Source organism: Molossus molossus, unplaced genomic scaffold (genome assembly GCF_014108415.1).
Source record: "Molossus molossus isolate mMolMol1 unplaced genomic scaffold, mMolMol1.p scaffold_m16_p_1, whole genome shotgun sequence".
NCBI lineage: Eukaryota > Metazoa > Chordata > Mammalia > Chiroptera > Molossidae > Molossus > Molossus molossus.
In genome coordinates, this window is record NW_023425344.1 from 228,270,721 (window position 1) to 228,296,212 (window position 25,492).

Below are 25,492 nucleotides of genomic sequence, written 5' to 3' on the forward strand. Positions count from 1 at the left end.
CCCTCGAGCGATCTGTACCCTCAGACCTTTGTCCTTCCTGCGTGGTGCCGGGGAGCTTTGTGGAGCTGCTCAACGAGCTCACTCAGGGGACCCTTTCTACGGTGCCAAAGATCTGGGTGGGAGCATGCACCTCTCACACCTTCCCTGCGTCCCCTCCCAGGACGCACTGGGAGGCCCGCAGCTGAGAAGTGTCTTTGTTTTGTTTTGTTTTGTTAATCCTCACACACGAATATTTTTTCCATTGATTTTTTTTTCTTTTTCGAGAGAGTGGAAGGGGGGGGGATAGAGAGAGAGAGAGAGAGAAACATCAGTGTGAGAGAGATACATTGATTGGTTGCCACCTGCATGCTCCCCAATGGGCGCCAGGGAACAAACCTGCAACTCAGGTACTTTCCCTTGACCAGAAATTGAGCCCAAGACCCTTTGTGCATGGGCTGACGCTCTAACCACGTAGCAACACTGGCCAGGGTGAGAAGTGTCTCTTGATTTCTCTCCTTGGGGCAGTAATCAGTTGGTTTTCAGTATGGTCCATGAACCCCCAGCACCATGACCATCTAGTGTTCATTAAAAATGCAGATCCTGGGCACATGGTAGACCCAAGGACTTAGCCTTCTGGGGTGGGGCTCGGGAACCTGTGGTTTTGGTTCTCCACCAGGGATTCTGACGCCCACTGAAGTCTGTGGGAGCCATGGAGCTGGGGCCTGGCTGTGCTGGCAGCCGTGTTTGGGGCCTCCAGCAGGACTCCTGCCCTCTTTGGGCATCAGCCTGTCTGTAACAAGAAAGCCTGGCCTTGGCCAGGCAGCTCAGTTGGTTAGAGCATTATCTCAATACACCTAGGTTGTGGGTTTGATCCCTGGTCAAGGCACATACAAGAATCAACAAATTAATGCATAAATAAATGGAACAACAAATTAATATCTCTCTCTCCCTTCCTCTCTCTTTCTAAAATCAATCAATAAAAAAAATTAAAATAAGATAGAGCAAGACAAAAAGCCCGCCTTACAGGGTGCCACCGATGTCAAACAAGGGAGTCTGTAAGTTAAAGCTTCCGAAACCAAATACTCAAATAAGCCCTCCATAAACATTTACTGAATCCACATCCCTGTTCTCCCTACCTGCCAAACTCAGTTACTGAAGCATTCTTTCTATCTAGAATCCAGCTACTTTTCTTTTTGAGAGAGGAAGCAGGGGAGAGAGAGAGATGTGAGAGAGAAACATTGATCAGTTGCCTCCCACATACGCCCCTTCAGGGGATCAAACCCACAACCTGGGTATGTGCCCATACCCAGGGAATTGAACCCATAATCTTTTAGTGTATGGGACGATGCTCCAGCCAACTAGGCCACACAAGCCAGGGCCAGCTATTTTATTTTGGTTTTTGTTTTTTTTCCCCGTTTATTGAATTTAGAGAGAGAGGAAGGGAGAAGGAGAGAGAGACAGAAACATCAATGAGAGAGAACATTGATTAGTCACCTCCTGCACGCCCCCATTGGGGATTTGGCCCACAACCTGGGCATGTGACCTGACCGGGAATGGAACTGATGACCTCTTGGTGCATGGGTCGATGCTCAACCACTGAGCCAGGCCGGGCGCCAGCATCTTTCTTTAATCTCAGCTGCTATCCCTAGAATGTTGTGCTGACTGATCTTTCTCCTACGTGTCATACATTGGGGACTTAAGCAGACCCACCTGGCTACTCTCTCTGCTGGTGAGCTAGGTTGAGGCCAGGTCCCCATCCTTCTACATATAGATCAGCCCTCCCGAGACCTTGCCGCTAGCACACAGGCTAGAAAAGGCCATTCTTGTCTAAATAGTGGGTACTGAGAGCATTTGGATGGAAAGATGGATAACTAGTGTTCTGGTTTTACACTTTATCTTTGGGGCATTACTTTCTCATAGCTGAAGGAAGGAAGATTCCAGAGCATGCTCTGTGATTGCCATGGGGGGGTGGGAGGGGGGGATGTGGGTGGAGAAGAATGCAGCTTGATCCTGTGAGACAGGCATTTCAACAACCCCTTGCTTTATCTGGGGAGTGAGGACAGTCCTCCTTGCTAAAATTTGGTTCTCTGAAGGCTACTGTGGGGCGGGGGAGGCAGGGGGCGGGGGAAGTTGTGTGTTCTCAGGGCCCAGGTCACTGGCTGCTGGAGGTTTGTTTAGGGACTCTTATCGGATTGTCTGACTCATTGTTCAGAAAGAACTTTGATAAGAGTTGGACAGGGCTTGTTTACGGCAAAGATAAACCTTTTGTAGGTCTGGGCATGACTATTTACCATGACCTGCCCTGTTAGGATTTACGATGGGATCACCCTGTGAGGTTACTTTGGATCACGTTTATTATGGGGCCCCTTTCATCCACAGTCCCCTCAGACCCTAGGTGGTTCCTGAGTCTCAGACCATGGCCTCCTGGGACACGTGTCTGCTCAGTGCTTTGTGGCTCAGCAAGGTTCTGTGGGAAGAGAGCAGGGCTAGGAATGGGAACATCAGAACTCCCTACAGACCGGCCGGTGTGGCTCAGTAGATTGAGCGTCGTCCCATGGACTGAGAGGTCCTGGTTCGATTCCCAGTCAGGGCACATGCCCGGGTTGCAGGCTCAATCCCCAGTTGATGTTTCTCTCTCACATTGATGTTTCTATCTCTCTCCCTTCCTCTCTAAAAAAAAAAAAAAATCAATTAAAAAAAAAAAAAAAAGAACTCCCTAAGTTTATGTCACCACTGATAACCTCCGTGATTTCAGCAAGTTGTTTAAACAGCTGTGAAGTGGAGAAAACAGCATTCCCTCTTAGGGCTCTGTCACCTCATCTATGCTTCGGGCATCCTGCTGTAACTCACTGGGTGGAGGCTCAGATTATATGCTGGCTGTGCGGTGCCTTGAAAACTAAAATACTGTGTAATGCTAGCTTTCAGGAAAGACTCTAGCCCCCCACGACACTCAGAGAATGAACGGGCTTCCCTATACACAGATCATGTCCTGTCTGTCTGGTGCAGTGCAGCCTTGGAGTAGGGACCACACCCTCCGTTTACAGGGCTCAGCATGCCTACCTTTACAGTCAGCTCTTTGTTTCGGAATTAGCTCTGGTCATTCTGGCTGTGGGAGCCTCTCCCGGAGCTTCTGGGTTTCAGAGCATCCCTGCTGGTTTGATCCCTATGAGCCGAGCCATGCCGTGGCTCTAGGAACCCTACAGGGCATTCTGATTTCTTTTGATGCCAAGAAGGGCCTTTCGCCAGGGGTCGGCACAAAGCAGCAATTCATTCAATATGTGCCTAGGATGGCTCCACCCTTCATGTAGGGAAAGTAGAGGTGGTGGCAGAGCACAGACTGACTCCGCCCCCCTAACCATCAGGAGATAGGGCCCAGGAGTGAGAGGGTTCTCCTAAGGCCTGGTGGTCCTGGCCTTACCACACAGGTGGCAGTGATCTGCGGTCACAAACGGGGACAGGTGGGGGCTCAGACAAGCTTTGTGAAGATGTTGTGTTTTTCTCTCCCCAGAGTTCTTCCTGGGGTAGGTGCCATATCACCTGCCCCAGCAATGGCTAGTCTTGAATTCTCATGCTCCTCCGTGAAAACCCATGACCTTTACTTAGGGGGTCCCCCCCACACACCCAGGCCAGATCTCTGTCCATTGCAAATAACCCACACAGGCCCCTGCCCATTGTTACCGGACTGAAGGTGTCTGTTTGCCTGCACCCATCAAAGCCTACGAAGACACACAGGAGTCTGCAGCCAAGAAAGGAAGGATTTATTCAAGAGAGGGCGCCATGCCCGGAAGCACAGGTAGCTAACGCTCACAGACCTGGCTCCCTGATGGTGTCCAGGAGATGGATTATGTAGGGGGGAAAACCAGTAATTGTGATGACTGAAGGAGTTAGGGTTGTGGTCTCTACTGATTGGGGGTGCTAGGGTAGGTGGTAGTTGATCATTGCATCTGGCCCTGATATTAGCCATGGAGTTGTTCTGTCCAACCTCACAAAATTTTGTTTTGTGAGATCACTCCGCTTTCCTGGGTCCGGAGCTAAAACACAACCAAGGCCAAAATATTGTTTTAAGTTTGATTGAAAACTCTGTCCCTATAGTCAATAGACCCAGGACCTTGTTCCTGAGACTACTGGATGCTGAACAGAACCTCCTGTCCTGAGAGGATGGCTTCATGATTAAGTGAGGGAGAGGGACGTGGGTAAGTCAGGGCGCTGGTTGAGGCCAGCTTGAGTCAAAGGAAAAAATATCAAAATAAAGAGCAGATTATAGAAAATAAGGTTCCTGCACGATTTACCATCCAGTCTTTGTCTCTCTTTGAACTTCTTGTCCTGGATGGTATCCTCTCGCCAGTTGACAGCAGGTAGTTGACAAATGAGTCTGTGAATACAGGCTGTCATCCCTTTGGCCTGTGAGTAGCCACACCCTCCATTTATAGGGCTGAGCACTCTTACCTTTTCGGTCAGTTCTTGGGAACTATGGGGTGTTTTTATTGAGACAATGTAGCATAGTCTTTCTTTGATTACTAAACAAATACTTATTAAGCATTTGTTCTATGCCAAGCAACATTCTAAACTCTGAGGATGCAACAGTGAAGGCGAAAGAAAAGGCCCCTGAGTTCAGTTGAGGGATGAGAGATTAGCATGCAAAGCGGTCACTTAGGGAGTGACTAATGGTGAGAATGTCAGGACAAGGAGGAAGAGGGGTGACTTGGGAGCAGGACTTTGAGAGATTTTTTGTGTGTGTGTGTAAGTGGGTCCCGAGTAACTTCCTCAATTACAGGGCCAGATCTGATGGTGCTGCTTTCCTGGGGTGGTGTTCGCTGTGGGTGGCTAGTAGTTTTCCTGTTACAAGGTTTAGATTTCTTTTCCTTTCCACATTTCTCTCTGGGACACAAGGCAGGATTAGGTAACTTATGAAGTCGTCATCTTAAGAAAAAGCGACATGGGGTCACCCTGTCTGTCTCTGGAGACACACCCGAAAGTAAGAGGAACTGGCTCTGGCTCCTGGTAGCCCAGAAAGTAAAAACTCTCCCAGAGCCCATCCTGGAGTAACTGCTTGGGTCTGAGTTCCACCTCTGAAAATGGGAAGGTGAGGTTGTTACCAAGGAAGTCCAATTAGACATAGAAGAAAACTTGGGAGGATTAGAAACACTTACTGCCACATGATTGACAGCATATGACATCGCAGACAAGGGAGATAATGCCGCTTCTGGTTTGGGCTGTTTTACTGCCATATGTCAAAATGCAGGGCATGGCTCGGCCAGTTTAGCTCAGTGGGTTGAGCCTCATCCCATGCACCAAGAGGGTGCTAGTTCAATTCCTGGTCAGAGCACATGCCCAGGTTGTGGGCTTCATCCCCAGTAGGAGGCATGCAGGAGGCGGCCAATCAATGTTTCTGTCTCTCTCTCCCTCTCCCTTCCTCTCTCTCTCAAGATCAACGAAAATGTATTAAAAAGGCAGGGCGTGGTCAGTTGAGCAGGGCAGGAACACACAGGAGAGTAGGATCTGTCTGTTGGCTTCTGCGGGCTGGCTTCTGGGACAGAGTTGGGAAATGCCAAAGCATTTGAGCAGGGCTTTGCGTGTTGACTACTTCAAATGTGAAAAACTTGGAGAAAATGGGGTCTGCACTCTGCTACCCTGGCTGACCTGATGGATCGAAAGACATCCCCTCATTTTCCCTCCTTCCCAGCTGAGTTATTAGGGAAGTTCTGTGAGCCTGGGCTCCTTGTCCCCCAGCACTGTCATCAGGGACCTTTGAGTGGTGAAGCCAGCAGTGACTCACACTCTTGGTGAAAGGGTAGCAGAGGAGGCTTCATATCTGCTCTCACGTAGACCCAGACTGACCCTCTGCCGCTGTCACTACGAGGTCAAGTTCAAGAGGAACACAGTCCCTTAAAAGGAGGAATGTGTACCAAGAGCCTCCTGAGTTGATGATTAAAAGTAGGCCTAAGTATGAGGATCAGCTAAAAAATAAAGCTCTTTGTCAGCATTCCTTTTTATTTATTTTTTCTTTATTGATTTTAGAGAGAGAGGAAGGGGGAAGGAGAGAGAGATGGAAACATCGATGAGAGAGAACATCGATTGGCTGCCTCCTGCATGCCCCCCACTGGGGATCGGGCCCACAACCTGGGCATGTGCCCTGACTGGGAATCAAACCGGCAACCTCTTGGTGCATGGGTTGACGTTCAACCAGTGGGCCACACTGGCCGGTCATATTTTATTTTATTTTATTTATTTATTTTTTTAATGAATTTTTATTTATTTTTTTGTTACAGATATTTTACCTTTTTACCCCATTGGCACCCCCACCCCACCCCCACCCCCCTTCACCCTGTCCCCGGCTTAGTTGTCCATGTCCATTGGTCATGCATACATGCATATAAGTTCTGTGGTTTACCTCTTCCCCCCCCCTCACCCCCCATCCCCTCTTCTGAGGGATGTCAGTCTGTGCCCAACTTCCATGTGTCTGGGTCTACTGTATTCCTCAGACTGTTATGTTCATTATATTCCGTATATAAGTGAGATCATGTGGTATTTGTCTTTTTCTGCTTGGCTTCTTTCACTTAGGATAATACTTTCCAGGTCCCTCCATGTCGTCTCAAAGGATAAGAGATCTTTCTTTCTTACCGCTGCATAGTACTCCATTGTGTATATGTACCACAGCTTTTTTATCCATTCGTCTACTGGTGGACACTTGGGCTATTTCCAGATCTTAGCTATTGTAAATAGTGCTGCTATGAACATGGGGGTACATATATTCTTCCTGATTGGTGTTTCAGGCTTCTTAGGGTATATTCCCAGCAGTGGGATCACTGGGTCAAATGGAAGTTCAATTTTTAATTTTTTGAGGTAGCACCATATTGTTTTCCATAGTGGCTGCACCAGTCTGCATTCCCACCAGCAGTGTATTAGAGTCCCCTTTTCTCCACACCCTCGCCAACACTTGTTTGATGATTTGTTGATGGCGGCCATTCTGACAGGTGTGAGGTGATACCTCATTGTTGTTTTAATTTGCATCTCTCTGATGATTAGTGATGTTGAGCATTTCTTCATATGTCTCTTTGGCCGGTCATATTTTAAAATTTTTATTTTATTTTATTTATTTTTTCTTCACCCGAGGACATTTTTGCATTTATCTTCAGATAGAGCTGGAGGTAGAGAGGGAGGGAGAGAGAGAGAGAGAGAGAAACATTGACATGACAGAGACACATTGAGTGGTTGCCACCCACATGACCCCAACCAGGGCTGGGGACAAACTGCAATCGAGGTACGTGCCCCTAGTGGGAACCAAACCTGGGACTCTCTGGTCCGCAGGCCAGTGCTCTAACCTGATGTTCTAACTGCTGAGCCAAACTAGCCCAGGGCCATTTTTTATTCTTAATAAAAAGAAATTTTACCTGGCCGGTGTGGAACTGGATTGCGCGTTGTTCCGTGGACTGAGAGGTTCTTGTTCGATTCCAGGTCAGGGCACCTGCCTGGGTTTCAGGCTCAATCTCCAGTGGGGGGCGTGCAGGAGGCAGCTGATCAATGTTTCTTTCTCACATTGATGTTTCTATCTCTCTCTTCTCTCTCCCTTCCTCTTTCTAAAAAATCAATAAAAACATATTTAAAAAACAAATTTCTCTGTAGAACTCAGACCCCTTCCCTAAACATAGCATCTTCTCTGTTTACAGCCTAGGGGACCTCTGCTCTTCAGCTACTTTGCACCCCCACTACTGATGAGGAGGAAACCCAGCACCAAGGTTATAGGTCAAGATCAAGTTACATTAGATAACTTATAGGTTTGGTAATGTGAGCTCTTTGTCTCGCCTCTGTTGCTTCCTTCTTTACTTTTTAGTAGGTGTTCAATAAACACTGAGTGTAGGTTTGAGAGTTGATGGTTTGAGGAACTTGATCAGCTTATATTCCAATGGCTTCCATGTCTTGTCTTGGGGAGCCCCAAATTTGAAGTTTTCTCTGAGTCATTCCACTTTGCATCTGCTTTCTTTTGGTGGTAAATGCATGCAATACATCAAATTGCTACTGTGCCCAACTTGTTTGCTGTAGAGGAGACTGGAAATACTTGAGTTAGGTATGAGCTTCTAAGTGTCATCTCTTTATTCAGAAGACACATCTTGAACGCCATCTGTGTTCTTGGCATTGTGCTGGGCATGGTGTGGGGAGGTTGCACACAAGGAAATGTTAGTCAATGACCTTGTCTTCTGGATGCAACACCCTTCAGGGAAAGAATCCCAAGTTAAGCATTACGTAAGAACAAGAAATCCCATAGGGAGTAACTTAGCAGTAAACGAAAACAGGCTATGCTGAAGACCCGTCGCCATGGCATGCGCAGCAGCTAGACGTGTAGGCAGGTGCTTGAATTACAGAATCCAGAATATAAGACTGAAGGAGTTGTCAAGTCTTTGAGGGCTTCTGTGGCATTCACCCTGTTCAGAGGATTTGGAGTTGGAAAGCAATGGGTTCGAATCTCAGTTTTGCCATTAGAAATTGGGTGATCTTGGGCAAATTTCAGATGTGTTCTCATCTGTAAAAATCAAACCAGAGATAATGATGCCAACTTCAGGGGGTTGTTGTGAGGGATTAAATGAAATAACCTGTGAAAAATCATTTAGCACACTGCTCATTATTTATTAGTTTCCTTCCTTCTAGTTTGGACAATAGTCAAGACCTGAGCATTTAGCCCAGGAGCACAGACTCTAGTATAGATGGCCTGAGCCTGAAGTTCAGCCTTATCGTTTATTGCTATATGATCTTGGGTAAGCTACTTAAATTTCAGTTTCCTCAATTTTAAAACAGGGATTAAAAGAGTGTATGTGTATATATAGTGCTTAATAGTGCCTGTGGCATGGTGAGCATAATGTATCAGTTATTACTATTCTTAACTTCCGTGGGAATCAGTCATTGCAGCACGCTATCCTAATTTCAGTAGCTGCTACATCCTGTAATCATACCACCAGCATGATTACAGTTTTGAGGACAAACCCTGTGATTGGGGAGGGAGAGCTAAGGAAGTTTAGAGTTGACCAGCTCTCACCCTGCTCCCTAAGTTCTTAGAGACCAAAGCTTCGTCTTTTAAATCCGTAACCTCCTGCCCAGCTGCTGTGGCTCAGTGGATTGAGCATGTCCCACAGACTGAGCGGTCCTGGTTCAATTCCGCGTTTCAGGCTTGATCCCCAGGAGGAGGCGTGCAGGAGGCAGCTGATCGATGTTTCTCTCCCACATCGATGTTTCTATCTCTTTCCCTTCCTCTCTCTAAAAAAAATCAATAAAAGCATATTAAAAAAAATAAATTCGTAAAACCCCTTTCATGAGCAATTTTCCCCCAAATCAATGGAATTGTTTTTGTTCCCAAAGGTCTGCTACTTCCTCAATCCTGAGTTGGCGTTTTCAAAAAAAGCCAAAGGCTTGGATTGGGGATTTCCGAGCAGGCTTTGCATGCATGTTGTTATTCCACATGGCATTTGTCTAGGAGCTGCCTGGTGTTCCTCGGTGACTGGGTGCCTGTTTTCCATGATTGCACTGTTGTTCGATGTAAATGTCTCAGTGCCCTGGCAGCCACCTCATTCTTGCTTCTTTCTGGGGCATCCACAGACAGTCCCAGGACCGCCCTCTGAGCTTCCTCCGCAGGTCCAAAGGTGGCTTTCCTGCAGAGCGCCTTCACGCTAACCTCACCCCTTACATTTGGGACCCCGGAGCCCCTGTTTATACATCATTTGCCCAGATGATTCTCTGGAGGTGAAGCAAACATCGAAGTGACACCAAGGAGAGCGAGGGAGAGGTATCTATAGGAGGAGCGTGATGTATGTGTGCCTCAGTGGGGCCATCTTTGGGGAGTTTGAATGCCCACCTCAGTACACGATGGGGCAATGAGTGTTGAAGTCACTTCCTCAGTGTCGCATGTAATCTCCCACGTGGATGTGGTCCTGGGAGACGAGCTTCAGTGGTGGCTCCCCCTGCTGCTGGTGGCCATGCTGTCCACACCAGTATCAAGCCACACAGTCCCAGGGGTCTGCGGGCATGTTTTTGTATGGGATGGAAATTAGACATACTGCATTTTTAGTGCCCATAAGATCTGTTTGGACTTAAATGACCCTTTATAGGGTAATGTTTTCCTACATTTGTCTATGTAGCTTAAGTTTCCCTCAGCTGTGATACTCTGTGAACCTTAGCTTCAGATGTGTCCATAGAGATGTGTGGATACACACAGGTAGCTAGTCACTCATCATGTAAATATAACTATGGACGGGGGTGGCGGGGGGTGGCATCATGCTGTGTGCTTTAAGCTGGCTCATACAGGTTGATGGGCTTTAAGTGTGTGGAAATCTACATTGAACCCCAATTTATCTTTCATGTGGCTCTGATTTTTAAAAGAACCCTCAACCATGATTTTTCAAATAGCAAATGTTCTCTGAGAGCCTTAGATTTAAATTTTAAACCACATCTTTCCGTGGGTCTGGGCTCATGGCTCATCTGAAGGGCAGTGATGTTTTTCTGATGTGCTAGTTAACTCCAGCCCATTCATTCAACACCCATGTATTGAGTAAGCCCCGGGGTTCCCCAATTATGTCAGAAAAAAGGCTGAAAACCAAAGGATCAGAGGGGTTTAGGGCAGAGAGATCCTTCCTAGCTAGGATAATCAAGGAACACTGCCCCTGACACGGTCTGAGGGAGGACTTTCCCAGCAAGGAAACTGCATAGATAAAGGCAGAGATGGGATGGTGAACAGATTGGGATTGTGAATCCTCCCATCAGGCTCAGGAACCAGGGACACAGAGGAAGTAGGCAGACACGGGGCTGGAAAAGTGGCTTAGAACTAGGTGAAGAGAGGCAAGGACAGCAGGCTGAGCGGTTGGACTTCCGTGCTCCCTCTGAGGGGGCCGGCTCCCTAAAGGTCCTTGAGGGACTTTGCGGTCAGTGAAGTGCTGAGGACCGTGCACCTGAACACACTGTGCAGGGCGTTGGAGGAGAAATCACAGTTGCCTAAGGGGAAGGGGTTAGGTTCAAAGTGGGCTTTCTAGGACGGATTGGGAGGGTCTGGGGCAGAGTGGATGGGAGAGGGCAGAGTCAAGGGTGACTGAGAGAACTGAGAAAGAGCAGAGGGGAGGAGCCAGGGAAGGAAGAGGCAGAGAGCCAGGGGAGGTGGTTTGTCTCATGAGCCCCAGTGGCCCCTCCCCTGCTGCCTGACCCTGTGGCTGTGACAGTGTGCAGGGTAGAAGAGCCAGGCTTGTAGATGGGGGGTGAGCACCTTGTCTGGTGTGGTGCCTTCTGCTGAATAATCCATTCACATGAGCTCAGTTAGTCCTCAGGAGGACCCGGTGAGCTGGATAGTATAACTAGATAGTATTATCTTCCTTTCGTAGATGAGGAAACAGGCACAACTGAAAGGTTCTGACCTTAAGGCCTGAGCCCTGAGCCACTGTGTGAAATAAAGTGATGAGGTCTCCGAGGAATGTTGAGGTGGAAAGGAGGAAAGATGAGGGGTTCATTTAAAAATGAATGACATGCACCCGGCCGGTGTGGCTCAGTGGTTGAGTGTTGACCATACACCAAGAGGTCACCGGTTGGATTCCTGTTCAGGGCACAAGCCCAGGTTGTGGGCCCGATCCCCAGGGGGCATGCAGGAGGTGGCCATCGATGTTCTCTCTCATCAATGTTTCTCTCTCTCTCCTTCTCCCTTCCTCTCTCTCTAAAACCAATAAAGAAAAAAATAAAATAAAATAAATGACATGGGTGTAGGTCATTAGAAGACCAAATTTGAAGTAAGCCTTTAAGCCAGCGGTTTTCAACCTGTGGGTCGCGACCCCTTTGGGGTCACCTAAGACCATCGGAAATATGTGAGGGTCTCTGCTGCAGGGAAAGAGGACATTTTTGACCCTCAGTGACAGGGAGGCAGTTCCTAGGAGCCCTGAAATCCCAGAGAACATCCCAGCTCTGACATGGTGACTATGCCTAGGGGAAATGAATGATGCAATAGGGGCCCTGACCTGGGGCTGAGGGTGAGCTCGTATTTCTCTGAATAGCAGGTTTTTAAAAAGCAGGTGCCTGTACTAATATATAATGATTTCTAGTACTAGGAACTAACCAATCAGACACAACCTTATTATGTGACATGATCAATAAGATGCAACTTTATTATATAACCTATATTTGTTTATATGTATGGCTCAAGACAAGGCATTCACACTGGACGGCTGTTGTGTTGGATGTTGTCTTTTTTTTTTTTTTTAATTTGACTGTCTAAGGGAAAAGAGGTCAGTGCCCCTTACTAAATAGTCAGGTGTTGCAAGTTTTAAAAATTCTTCCTGCACACAAGTATGCCATGGAAAAGAGGAACTTTCAAATTATAACATTCTATAGTTTCAACACACAAGTATAACTATTTGTGTTATCTTTAAAAAATGTTTTTATTGATTTTAGAGACAGGAAGGGAGAGGGAGAGAGAGAGGGAGAATCCCCAGCCTGGGCATGTGCCCTGACCAGGGATCAAACCTGCAGCTGACTGAGCCACAGCAGCCAGGGCTGTGCTGTCTCTTAATCTTTGTTTAAAATCTCTCCCTGCCCCACTAGATTATAAAGGTCCTTGAAGGCAGGAACTCTGCCACATACCTCTTGGTACCTCCCAATATATCTAGCAGAAAGCTTTTCACATAGGAGATGCTTTAAAGATCTGTTTGATTTGTTGATTATAGATTGGCAGACATTGGAAGAACCCTACACTGGGCCCATAGATGTTGACTTCTGTGAATATTCCAGAGCTGGAACCACTAGGGACCATCCTGAGTGGCTATAATTTACAGGCTGGAAAACCAGTCAAGATGGTCAGCAGATGGGCAGCTGATGATTGGCATTATAGTGAGGAATGAAAGCAAATTGCTTCTCTCCCTACAAGCACCTTAAGACCTCATGTATCTTAAAGTGGAATCTAAAGACAATGGACTTACTTATCTTCCTTCACTCTTGGAACTTGAAGCTCACCTGAGTTCTCGGGCTGTTTTCAGTTTCTGCTTTGGTATTACATGTGGCAGAGGGCCTTGGGAGTTGTGACACAGCTAGTCACTCCTGAATCAAGGCATTTCTGACCTCGGAAACACCCAAGTCACATTATCTGGCAGGTTACTAGAATTTGAACTTCAAGGCAGATATGAGATGTTTTAACTTGTTGGGGTGTGTGTGTGTGTGTGTGTGTGTGTGTGTGTGTGTGTGCATGTGTGTGGGTTCGTAGGTAGCTTGCCCATATTTTGTGTATAATTGCATGCAGTTGAGTATGACTTTATAGTACAGATGCCTTGTCAGTTGCTAAGTTATTTATACAATGAACCTAAGCTTTCATGTTTGTAAATGGGGTAATAACTTTAGGCTTCTGAGTCTTACTGAGTGCAAGTTCCTGGGCTTATAGGGTGTAGAAGTTTCCAACTTTCCCCCAGCTGGTCTCTGAGCTCCTGGTTAACAGATTCCGTGAAATTAAGATTTTAAGTGACACAAGACAAGTTCACATTGTTTTACTGTACCATAGAGATGGGAGTATAGGAACCATTGCTCATTAGTGTGCAGCTGGAGAAGAGCCAGCCTGCATCGAGAACCCCAGCTTTAATTTTTTTCAATAGGTATTGATGGCGAGGGTGGTCAGGGGTGTGTGTGAATTGAGCTGTCAATAAAAAAGCTCTCAATGGCATCTTGAGGAGGAAACGGTCCCTACTTATGTTTTAAGAAAGACTGGTATTGATTCTTATTAGGAGTCTTTTTAAATTTGTGCCATCACCTCTTGGCCACTGGTAACTATAATTGATTGTCTCTGTCTTCCGTAGCTTGGAATTGCGATTGGGTTCTTGGTCCCTCCCGTTTTGGTACCCAACATCGAAGACAAGGATAAGCTTGCCTACCACATCAGCATCATGTTCTACATAATAGGAGGTATTGCCACTCTGCTGTTCATCCTTGTCATCTTTGGTAAGTTCAATAGTAGACTGTTGGGGTGTGGGGAGGCAGGGGGGTTCTGCTGGTTTTGTGGGGCCCTTGTGCACAGGCCCTGGAATATGGTGGACATTTACGGAAACTGGAGGTCAGGCTTCTAATGGTTTACAAATGCCTTAGTCTGAGCAGTTGCCCCCAATACAGTGCTAGCTGGTCTTGTCCACTTTGTTAGTGGCTCAGCAAAGGTAAAATTGTAATTAAACCATTCCCTAATATGACCTCACCAGAATTAACGGTCAGGCTGCAGATCCCCTTGAGAAAACCCCATGAGTAATTATGATAGCACAGGCACTGTACTGTTCATGCCTGATCTCCTGTAACCCTCAACAACCCTGTGAGCAAAGGTAACATTATCAGTCCCATTTAACAAAGAGGAAGACTTAAGGGAGTTAAATAAATTATTCAAGTGGCAGAGATTGGATTTAAGCCTAAATTTATCTCATGCCATACTCTAAATTTCTGGAACAAAACAAAACAGAATTAACCCACAAACACTAATAATCTCATAGTTTCACCAGAGAATACCTGGGTACCACATTTTTAATGCTTTTCTTTAAAAAATTGTAAGAGTAATATTAGTTCATTATGGAAAAATCTAGAAAATAAAAAAAATAATAATAATAAAGAAAAGAATAACCATTAATTTAGCCTTGTATGAGTTAATCCCAACCTCAGATAATTGCAGGTTCATTTTATATGCAGGTATATTTAATCACTGAGATAGTTGGTTAATATAATTAAAAAATTTTTTTATATATAAGTTTTAGGTGTACAGTATTCTAATACAACATCTGTATACACTTTAAAGTGATTACCACAAGTGTAAATGCCATTCATCACCATGCAATTGATGGATAATATAATTTTATATCCTCTTTTGTAATCTGGGTGATAAATTCAGAAACAGCAGAGTAAAGGTTTTCATTTCCAATTAGTCACCAGTCTAAAGGTTAACCAGTTTTCTTCCTAATATCTGAAAGTTTCAGTCACTCGTGTGAAAGGTTTCATTCCTTCCTACTGGCCTCACCTCCAGAGCTAAACAGTTTTATAATCATTTACCTCAGTCAACTGTTGCCCTGGTGTCATTTCCTCCCCTGGGCCCAAGCTGCGAAAGGGCTGCCTGGTGGCTTCTGAGAGCTGGCAGGATGTCTTAGACAGAGCACTTGGTGTTCCTGGAAAGGTGAGAAGAGAGAGTTGTGGGTGAGAGCAGGAAAGAACAGTCCAGTCAGGGACCCTCTTACTCAGCCAGACTTGAAGTTTCAAATTGTAATGTGCCCTGCTCCAAATTTTTGTGTTTGTAGCAGGTGAGGGCCTGGTTCTTTGCAGTTGAAACCATGGAGGTAGGACACTTGTACATTTTGGCATTTTATTATCAAGCACAGATAGTAGCTCACTGAGAGAAGAGCTAAAAGACCTTATCTGAATTCTGGCTTGTGGTTGCCAAATCCTTGAGCAAGCACCGGCTGTTGCAGAGATGAGTCCCTTGCCTTGCTTTCTTTTCCCGATGGAAGGGGAGGGAACAGGCAAGACAGTGGATGAGAGGTTCCCACCAGCAGGAACTTATCCAAGACTACGTCCAGAAAAGAGAGAAGCAGGGCTCTGAAGTCAGGGCTAGAGGGTTTTTCAAAAGGTCAGGGTGGGGAGAGGGGAGACTTTGATCTTTAAGACATTAAACCTCATTTCCAGAGCTTCCTTTAACTAGAGAAGGAGAGTTCTCCTAGGGGGAGGGGGGGGCCACGTAGTGCCTGCTTGGACCTAACTGGGGAACCAGGTCAGCCAAAAAACTGGTTAAACTGATCTGCCTTTCAGAGAAATGAATAGTAATTAGTGCAGTTAAATTGATTGTACCAGCTGTACTGAAAATAGAATATAAAATGAATGGTTTTCCCGTAGCCCCTCCCAGCCCTTCCTATCAGAGTAGCCACTCACGCCGAGGCTGTGTTAACCCTCTGGTATCTGTGAGGAGGATGTCTGATGCAGACTCCGAAAGACTAGGAGTGGACTGGGGGTTTTTCTAATAGAAGATCCTTTCGCTTGCTCAGGAATATTTACTGACTGCATGTGCCAGGCTCTGTGCTAAGCACAGGCAACACTGTACTTTCCCCCTTGGGAGGGGTTCTGTTGCTCAGCCATTAGCTGGACTCACTAATCCTCAAGCTCCACCTCTCACCTCCTTTCTATCCATGTGCGACTATTGTGTTTTTTTTCAGTGCTCTGCTGTGTGTTTTTCACTGGTTATCATGGGACTCCTTGATACTTGGACGCTGCCCCAATGACTGCACCTATCCAGAAGCCATTAAGAAAAGATAATCAGTAGACCACACACTAATAGACAATGAAAAGCAGCTTCCAGAGAGGAAGCTGTAAAGGATTTAATTGAAGAACTAATATTTCCTTATGAGTTTTAGCTCCTTCTCAGGCGATGGAGCCAGCTTCTCCCCCTGTGTAAGGATGCTGGGATGTAACCACGGGGATGTTCAGTGATGTCTCTGTTTCTTTCCTTTCAGTATTCAAGGAGAAGCCTAAATATGCCCCCAGCAGGGCCCAGTCCCTGAGCTATTCCTTAGCACAGAGCGTACCTGATACTTCGTACTTAAATGTCATCGTCCGGCTCTTCAAAAACCTCAACTTTGTGCTGCTTGTCATCACCTACGGTAAGGTGCAGATGTGCCCAGGGGAGTACTTGAACTGGGAATCGGAGACAAGATGCCTGATGTGTCTGTGCATCTTAATTTTTTCCAAATCCCAAATGTGCATGTAAAATAATTGTTTGGGGTCAACCAGAAGAGTCAGCTCTGTCTCAGGGACTTTGCAGGTTCTGTCAAGTCCACCCAGAAAATCATTCCTTCCCATTTCAGGTCCCAGTTTTATTTCAGCGTCACTGCTGTGAAGCAGTATTAGGTGATCTTTCCTCTCTTATTGTGCTGTTGCATTTCCAGGTCTGCCTTCTCATACACAGTGACCTCCCTGAGAGCGGGGACTTATGTCTTTTCATCTTTGTAGTTTTGTCTTTTCCTTATCGGCAGCGGCTTGCCTGGAGTGGATACTCCTGTATTTATCGAGTGAATGAAGGAAGCTTAATAAATGAATGCATGCATGCATAAATGAGTCTTGCCATATAGATCACTCCTTCATCTCGTTACATGTACCTTTTTGAAAAATCTGAATGTAAGACAATATCCCTCTTTCATTTCATTGTGTTGGCTTTGGTAAGATACATTTTAACCTTTATGCTGGTGTATTGGCTTGCCTCTCCAGCATGGTGTTTTCTGTATCTTCCTTCCAACCTTTAGTAGGAACGTTAGACCAGACTAGGGTAGAGTCATGGCATTCCATTAGAATGTGTGTGCTGTGCACCCTACATTTGACCATTGAACCCACTAGCTAGTTAAAAATCAAGAGTCAACAAGTGTGTAGCATGCTCAGTAACTATATAAATATAAAAAGTGAGATTGGGCCCTGGTTGTGGTCATGCGGGAGGCAGCCACTCGATGTGTCCCTTTCATGTCGATGTCTCTCTCTCTCTCTCTCTTCCTCTCTCTCCCACTCTATCTGAACAAAAATGGGGAAAAAAGTCCTTGAGTGAGAATAAGAAAAAAAAAGTGAGATTGGTTTAACATGATTTGTTCTTGGTGAAACCTCAGTTGGCTGTAACCTTATGTTCTCTATAGGTTCATAATCCATGTGTCTTATAACAACAATAGCATTTACTATGTGCCAAGACTTTTCACATATGCTTTTACCTAACTTCCTCCACACCCATGTTATGTAGGTACTACAGCTATCCCCATTTAACATACGGGGAAACTGAAACTCAGAGACATTAGGTAACTAGCTCAAGATCACACAGCTTGTAAGTGCCAGGATTCAGATACAAGTTTGTCTAACTGCAGCATCTGCACTTTTGATGCCTGTTACCTAATTGCCTATGGTCTTTCTTAAAATTATGTCATAGTTTCGTTTTAGGCTTAATTAATAAGTTAATTAAAGTGTTTATCTACTGAGGCATTGATAAGAGGTGGCATCATCCACGGGTAGAAAGAGGCATGCCTACATTTTCAGGCATACACAATAATCAGGTGACCTCTCATCTGGAATAGCTCTAGGTAACTAGGTTGGTCTTCAAGGTCTCAGGTCACCATTCCTCATTCTCTCTGAGCTTCTCAGTTCTTAGTATACCTCTGCATTCATCCACAATAATAAGGTGGCTCATATGGGTTGATGGGCAAAGCAGTTCACTTCCGAGTCTCTGGAAGTATCAGACTCTGTTGTACATAGATAGAATTTTTTTTTTTTTTATCCTCACCCGAGGACATTTTTCGATATTTTGTTCAGATAGAGTGAGAGGGAGAGAGAGAGAGAGAGAGAAACATCGACGTGAGAGCGACACATCGAGTGGTTGCCACCCACATGACCCAACCAGGGCTGGGGACAAACTGCAACCAAGGCACGTGCCCCTGGCGGGAACCGAACCCAGGTCTCTCCGGACCGCAGGCCAATGCTTTAACCGCTGAGCCAAACCGGCCAGGGCCATAGATAGAATTTTTAACATTTTTCTCAAAGGCCTGGGGTTATCTCAGTGAGAGTGAGTTAAACTAATCCGGATGTTTATGCTCATTTCAGAGAACCACAAGCCTAATTTCCATGGTAGAGAATTGGACTTGGAGACAAGGCTCTTTGCCAACAAGGAAATGATCCTTAGGCTTAATCACAGATTTGAAAAAAAATTTATTGAGCCATTACTATGTGTCAGGCACAATGTTAAGGGCTTTACATGCATTATCTCTTATAATCTTCGAAACAAACCCGTGACTAGGTCCTTAAGTCTGTTCTATTTTATACCTGAGCAAACTGGGGTCAAGAGTATAAAATCCTTGTGATTCCCTGCAGTTTTGCTGAGGTCATGCTGGCCCTTTAAAACAAGGGTTTAGCCCTGGCTGAGGTGGCTCAGTTGGTTGGACGGTCACCCCTTGCCCTGAGCGGTTGCTAGCTCAATCTCAGGTCAGGGCACATGCCTGGGTTCCGGGCTCAGTCCTTGGTGGGGAGTGTGCAGGAGGCAGCTGATGGACGTTTCACTTCCACATCAATGCTTCTCTCTCTCTCCCTTCCTCTCTCTTTCAATAAATAAATAAATAAATCAATAAAATAAATAAATAAAATAAATAAAACAAGGCTTTAGCCCTGACCAGACAGGGCAGTTGGTTAGGGCCTCATCTCGAAACGCCAAGGTTGCAGGTTCCTTCTCTGGTCAGGGCACATACAAGAAGCAACCAATGCATGCATAAATAAGAACAACAACAAATCGATGTTTCTCTTTCTCTCTCCCGCCCTCACCCTCTCCTTTTCTCTCTCCCTCTCTAAAAATCAACTCCCTCCCCCAAAACAACGAGTGTTTGCTACAAGTTCAGGAAGGACAAAAGGGAAATGAACACAGTAACCAGAACACAGAGCCAGGCTCTGGGATCAGTGTTTCCCAGGCCTAATGATAGAATTCCCTGGGCTGCTCAGTTGCCTGTGCCTCTCTTCTGGAAATTCAAATTCAGAATTTGAGTTTCTGGGTCTGCCCCTGGAAATCTGCTTTTAACAAGCATTCTAGGTGATTTGGGTTTGCAGCACAGTCGAGAGCCTCTACAGCAGGTACATTGTGGGTCATTCTCATGGTCTGGAAGCCCTTTCCCACCCCAGCTGCCTCCATGTTAAGCCCACACCTGGAGCCTGGGCCCGGTCATTGAGCTCCAGTATTCCCAAAGCCCTTTGTTTCCAAACTCCAGAGAGTTTAAGACATGTCCAGGGTTTTTTGTTTGTGTCTTTTTTGTTAAAGTGCAGATGTCTAGCCCCTTTCCAGGAGATTCAGATAGAGTAGGTCCAGGGCAGAGCCCAGGAGTCTGCATTTTTTAACTCTAAGAACTTCTAATATGAGTGGTGTCTGGACCACAGTTGGGAAAACTGCCCTTGACAAAGGAGAGACTCAGAGTGATGACGGGTCCTTTCTGCCTTCCTAAAGCCCACCTCCTTCGTGACTGGTACTTCCTCTGGGGAATGACACCGGGAATGACCAGGTCTTTCAGGGGAGATCCCATTTTCTCACAGCAGTGTGGCCCTGACCCCGCAGGCTTAACTTGCTGGGGCGCAGTAACCTGAGCCCCTGTAAAGAGGTACTCACACCCAGGGCAGAGCCGGTTTCATTCCTCCCCCTCTGGTGGGATGCCAAAACCCTTGGCCTGGGGGTGGAGTGGACTTGTGCTGTTTAACTATGTCTGGTAACCTTCAACAACATGGAGAGGAACATCTAGACTAAAGATTGATTCAGAAACCACACATAAGTTCCTGATTCCTAATTCTTGTAGCAACAATTGGAAAGAATGGCAGCCTTCCAGGGTGAGCCTCTGCACTGCCCCATACCCCCGCCTCCACCTCTGCCTTACCCCTGCTTCAGTCTCCTGGCTTTCTGGAAGTGGGGGATGGCTGTAGATAAACCAGACAGTCTAGCTGAGCCAGTGGCTCTCAGACTTGAGCACTATCAGAAGTACCTCGTTGACACGCAGATTACAGAATTCCCAGAGTTCTGCTGCAGGTCTGAGGAGGTGTCAGGAATTTGCATTTCTAACAAGCTCCCAGGTGGTGCTGATTTCGCTAAACCACTGAGTCCCCATGAAAGTACTCAGCTTCGGTTGTGTGGGTACACCAGCTCTGGACCGCTTCCCTCTGCCAGAATCATTCCTTCTCCAGAATCACGAAGTGCTGGTATTGAGGCAGGTTTTTTGCTCCCAGTGCTTCTGTCACCGGATTGTCCGGGCATGGTCCAGGTCCTCCAGGCTCTTACTTGCGCAGGAAAGAATTCAAGAACAAGTCCAAGTGAGAGCAAAAGCAAGTTTTATTTAGGTAGAGAAAAAGAGGCTAGGGCATGGGGTCCTGGAGACAGGATCAGGGGGTGAGCCCTGGAGGAGCTGCTGCTGTCCACTGCTCCCCTAGCCACTGTAAAGAAGTGAAAGTACATGTCCGAGTGGAGTTGCTCGCTGGGCCAGTCAGTCCTTGGGATTTTATGCTTCCAAGGTGGAGTTGTTTCTGCCCTTTGTGGTGCCAAATTCTGACTCTGCCTTTAGGTTGGGAGGTGGGCATAGGGTCTTGTTACTAATATGGTTTGTTCAGAAGTGTCATAGCATTGGTGGTGCCAAGTTCTGTCTCCACCTTCTGGTTGGGAGGGAGTCTTGTTCCTAATATGGTCTGTCCCAGAAGTGTCATTGATTTTTGTCTTCCTTGGACCCCCTTGTACTTGTGCTGTCAGTTTTCATTATAATGATGGTATAATGAGCTTTGGGGCCTTTCTCTGGTCAGTTTTTCCTCCATCTTGGGTTGATCTGGTTTTAGCCAGTCCATGTTGTTGACTTCTGCGACCACCACAAGAGTTTCCTACCATCAAGGACTCCCTTTGATCACGCCTGGAGGTGGGCGCTCTGGTGAGAGGACCTAGTGGCTTATGGGCCTGTGATGTCGGCTTCTGCTTCCTCGTTTCACTTGTTGGGAGCTTTCCCTAACCTCTTTCTATCCTGCCTCACTCCTGGATAATTTCCCTCTGTTTCCTGTGGCTTTTCCCATCCTTCTTCATTCCATTTGGACCCAAATCGAGAATAGCCATCTCATCTGAAGCTGAGCATGACTCGGAGCATTTCCTTGCCCTTTGCAGTGTGAGGCTCAGGCCAGAGGCTGAGAGGGCGGAGAGAGGTGTGAGGGCAGGACTGGGGCTGCTTTCGTTCTCCCCCTGCCCACGCTTCACCCCACCACCCCTTTCAGGAATGTGTCTCTTGTGAGCCCCTTGACTCAAGAATGGAATTTCCAAGTGGCTGGGTATGTGGTTTAAAATTAGTTGGCTATGCTTGTTGCATAAGAAGTTGCTGAAGACCCCAGAGTTGTGGACAACAAAGGGGTTCTATGGAAAGTAATCTCACAGGGTGATCTGATCTTAAATTCCGAACTGGGTAGGTCAGGATGGGTAGTCATGCCTCAAGCATATAACTTCTTTAGTAAAGGCTTATCTTTGCCTTAAGCAAACCCGGCCCATGTTTCTGTGCATTTAAGTCAACATCCCTTTGAAAAAAATGCCCCCTTTCAGACTGCTCCTCCTAATACCTAACCAGCCTTTCAGACCTCTCTTTCTAAAGTGGATGGCCCTCGAGAGAGCACATAATCTTAACTATCCTGTAATCCAATAATCTTGCTTTCTCGGTAATCTTCCTTATCTCAAATACATAAAAGAAACTACAAACTGTTCTTAAGCATTTTTCTCAGTTTGTTGAGATCTTGCTTCCAGGCGTGTTCTCTGTTTGATTCAAATAAAGTTTTACAAATATTCTCAACAGGTTTGGGTCTTATGTTGACAAAGTCCTAATGACCATGGTTTGGCAGTTGTAGTGACGTTTGGTGACACACCTTGGTTTGACAACTCACTGTGGGCCTGTGCCCCTCAGAAGGTGGCACTGAACCAACCTTTGTTGTATTCCTGAAGTGACCTCCTGGGAGAGGCAGGAATTCAAGGACATTTTCAGTAACCTGAGCTAGGGAAATAGTTAGGAATCAAGGGTTTTTTTTGGTTGGTCTTTTTTGTTTGTTTTTTAGTTTATTGATGAGAGAGAGAGAGAGAGAGAGAGAGAGAGAGAGAGAGAGAGAGAGAAAGAGAAAGGAGAGAGGTGGGTGGAGAGAGAGAGCAACCTTGATTTATTGTTCCATTTATTTATGCATTTTATTGGTTGATTCTTTTATGTGCCCTGACCAGGATTGAACCTGCAACCTTGGCGTATGGGGACACTAACCAACTGAGCTATTTGGCGAGGGCAAGAATCCGTTTTATGAGGGTATAAAACAAGTATTAAGAGTCAGGACTCTAGTCCTGGCTGGTGTGGCTCAGTTGGTTGAGTGTTGTCCTATTCACCGAGAGGTCATTGGTTTGATCTCTGGTTAGCGCACATCCCAGGTTGCAGGCTTGCTCGCTAGTAGGGGTGCGCAGGAGGCAGCTGATCCATGTTTCTCTCTCATTGATGTTTCTCTCTCTTCTTCTCCTTCCTCTCTCTCTCCCTAAAATCAATAAAAGCAGATTTACAAAAAACAGTGAGGACTCTAGAGCCATGCATCTGGGTTCCTCCAGCTCTGCCACTTACTGTTTGGGTGATTGTGGGAATAGTACGCAAAACTCCCTTTCTCATTTTACATGAGAATTTGACCTTCACTTAACTTTGTATCTCCTTCCTCTGGGAGCCTGAAAACGGGAGTAAGTCAGCTGCACTTATGCAACCTTGCTTGTGATAAAAATGACTACAACTGGATGGGGAGACCTTTTCCTATCTGGTAAGAAGCTATTCTTTGTGTTTGCTGAGGTGACTCTTTCACTGTCCTGTCCTACATGGGGACTCTGGAAGCTATGCCTGTGGAGGTGTTGCAGGCAGTAGTGGCTCCTGGCAGGTGTTAAAGGTTGCGCTAGCAGCCTTTCTCTGCACCTGAGCTATCCCTTTGGGAGCCAGAGAATAGATTCTGGATGGCTTGATGGACTGGGGTTCTGTGTACTGGTCTCTTTAAGAGGGACTCCTAAGGCTGCCTTGTCCAAGAACTGTGTCCCTTCTAAGTGGATCTAATGTCAAGAGTACCAGTGGTGGTCTTGTGAGCCTCAGTGTTTCGTTAAAACTAACAAGTCTCCTGGTGGGTTTGTTTTTAAACTCTGTGTGCATTTTCCTCATCTATAAAACGGGGATGATAAATACTACTTGCCCTCTTGGGTTGTTGGGAGGATTGTAAGGCACTTAGAACAGTGTCTAGGACATAAGTGTATGCTGCTGCCATTATCGTCACCATCATCATCATTATTATTAGGAAAGGAGGAGAGGGGACCCTTTCTCCTTTGGTTCAGTTCCAGGGTCATCTCAGTTACTACAATTCACTATGTGGCTTTGGACAGATGATCTCATTCTCTGGAGACACAGATTCTCATAGTATATTCTAGGTTTTCCATTTATTTGTTGGATGAGCCAATTCATTAGGAGAGACGACTAAATGTTCTTTGGAGTCCTTTCTGGTTTCAAATACAAGGGTTTGTGTGGCGTCGACTCTGAGAAGAAAATGCAGGAGTGACGGGGAAAGAGGTGAGGAACCACCTGCAGAGGAAGCCGTGTCAGGCGGCAAAGGTCTGGACAGTCGGGGGTCACCAGGAGGAGTTGGGAGTGGCTGGTAGTCCCTCACCACCATAGTCCAGCCAAGGCTTAAGGAAGGGATGTGACAATCCTGACCTGGGAGTAATACTTTCCAGAACCTGTTTCTAGGGCAGAGTTAAAGGGGTCAGAGGGCCATGGTGTGTGGCTAGGAACAGGTTGAAATGGCTACTTTGGGTTATTTTGGAGTATTTCTTGGGGAAAAAACTGCAGAGTAGCCTCATACTCCCTGGATTTTTCTTTCCCGAAGATACCGTTCACAGTGGCAATGAGAAAGAGGATTTCTGACCTTCCGGACTGGGGGGGGGGGGTAGTTAGCAGTGGCCCCCGCAGAAGAGCAACCTTAACGCTGTGTGTTTCTCGCTCCCTTCTCAGGTCTGAATGCTGGGGCTTTTTATGCCTTGTCGACCCTGCTGAATCGCATGGTGATCTTGCACTATCCGGTGAGCGTCCCCTGAGCATGCTGGGCGCAGAGAGAATGAGGTTTCTGTGTCTGTCTTGGCAGGAACTGGGGTAACGCTTGGATCCCCCACTTCCAGCAGTGTGGTCCGGTGGTACACTGATGGGGTTTGGAGGGTCTCAACCCCAGCTCTGGGGGCACTAAACTGTGTGACAAGCTTGTTAATGTCTCTGAGCTCTCATGCTCGTTTCTGCAAAATACACATAGTTACTTATTGAAAGGTTATTTTTAGGATTAGAAAGTAAATAACAATGTGTGCGTCTCTCTCAATACTCGTGTTATATCTACATAAAGCACGTAGCATGGCACCTGGCAACACAGGAGGTAAACATATATTTGGAGTCACACCTGAAATAGTTAATTTGTAAAATGTGGGCAAGGTTTAATTTTGAACTCTTAGTTACTCACCTGAAAGTATTTTTTAAATGTTTCCAGAACCAGGGAGGGCTGGATGCTGGGAAGGGGATGCTGAGCATCCCGGAGTCAGGAATCCCAGGTCCGACCTGCTTGTGAAAGGGCCAGGGTCTCATAGTTGCAGAGGTGGTCACTGTGGCTAAGCATCCCAGTTCTGCAGTTCGACAGATCTGAGTTCAAATCCCAGCTCTGCGCTTAATAAATGCCTCAGTTTCTTCATCTGAAAAATGGGGTATACTGATTCCTAACCTTATGGTGGGGAATTGTGAGAATTAAATGGGGTAATGATCTAAAATCCTTAGCATGGTGCCTGGCTCAGAAGAATAAGGGCTCAAAAATATATAACTATTATTTTATCATTCCTTTTGGCACTGATACCTCAAAACACCTAAGTACGGGGTATCTGGATATACGTATTTCAGTTTCCCTATCTGTGAAATGGGAATGATGATAACTAAGATAAAAGAGTTGCCAAAAGGAT

At 46.2% G+C, this 25,492-nt stretch overlaps 1 protein-coding gene across 1 annotated transcript in view; it reads left to right on the forward strand.

Annotated features, from left to right (window-relative positions):
- Positions 1 to 25,492, forward strand: part of FLVCR2 (FLVCR heme transporter 2) — a 55,277-nt gene that overhangs the window by 17,017 nt on the left and 12,768 nt on the right. Inside the window, exons 2-4 of the mRNA XM_036241558.1 lie at positions 13,779 to 13,920; positions 16,452 to 16,598; positions 24,513 to 24,580. Of these exons, the coding sequence (XP_036097451.1) occupies positions 13,779 to 13,920; positions 16,452 to 16,598; positions 24,513 to 24,580 (357 nt within the window). The remainder of the gene's footprint in view (positions 1 to 13,778; positions 13,921 to 16,451; positions 16,599 to 24,512; positions 24,581 to 25,492) is intronic.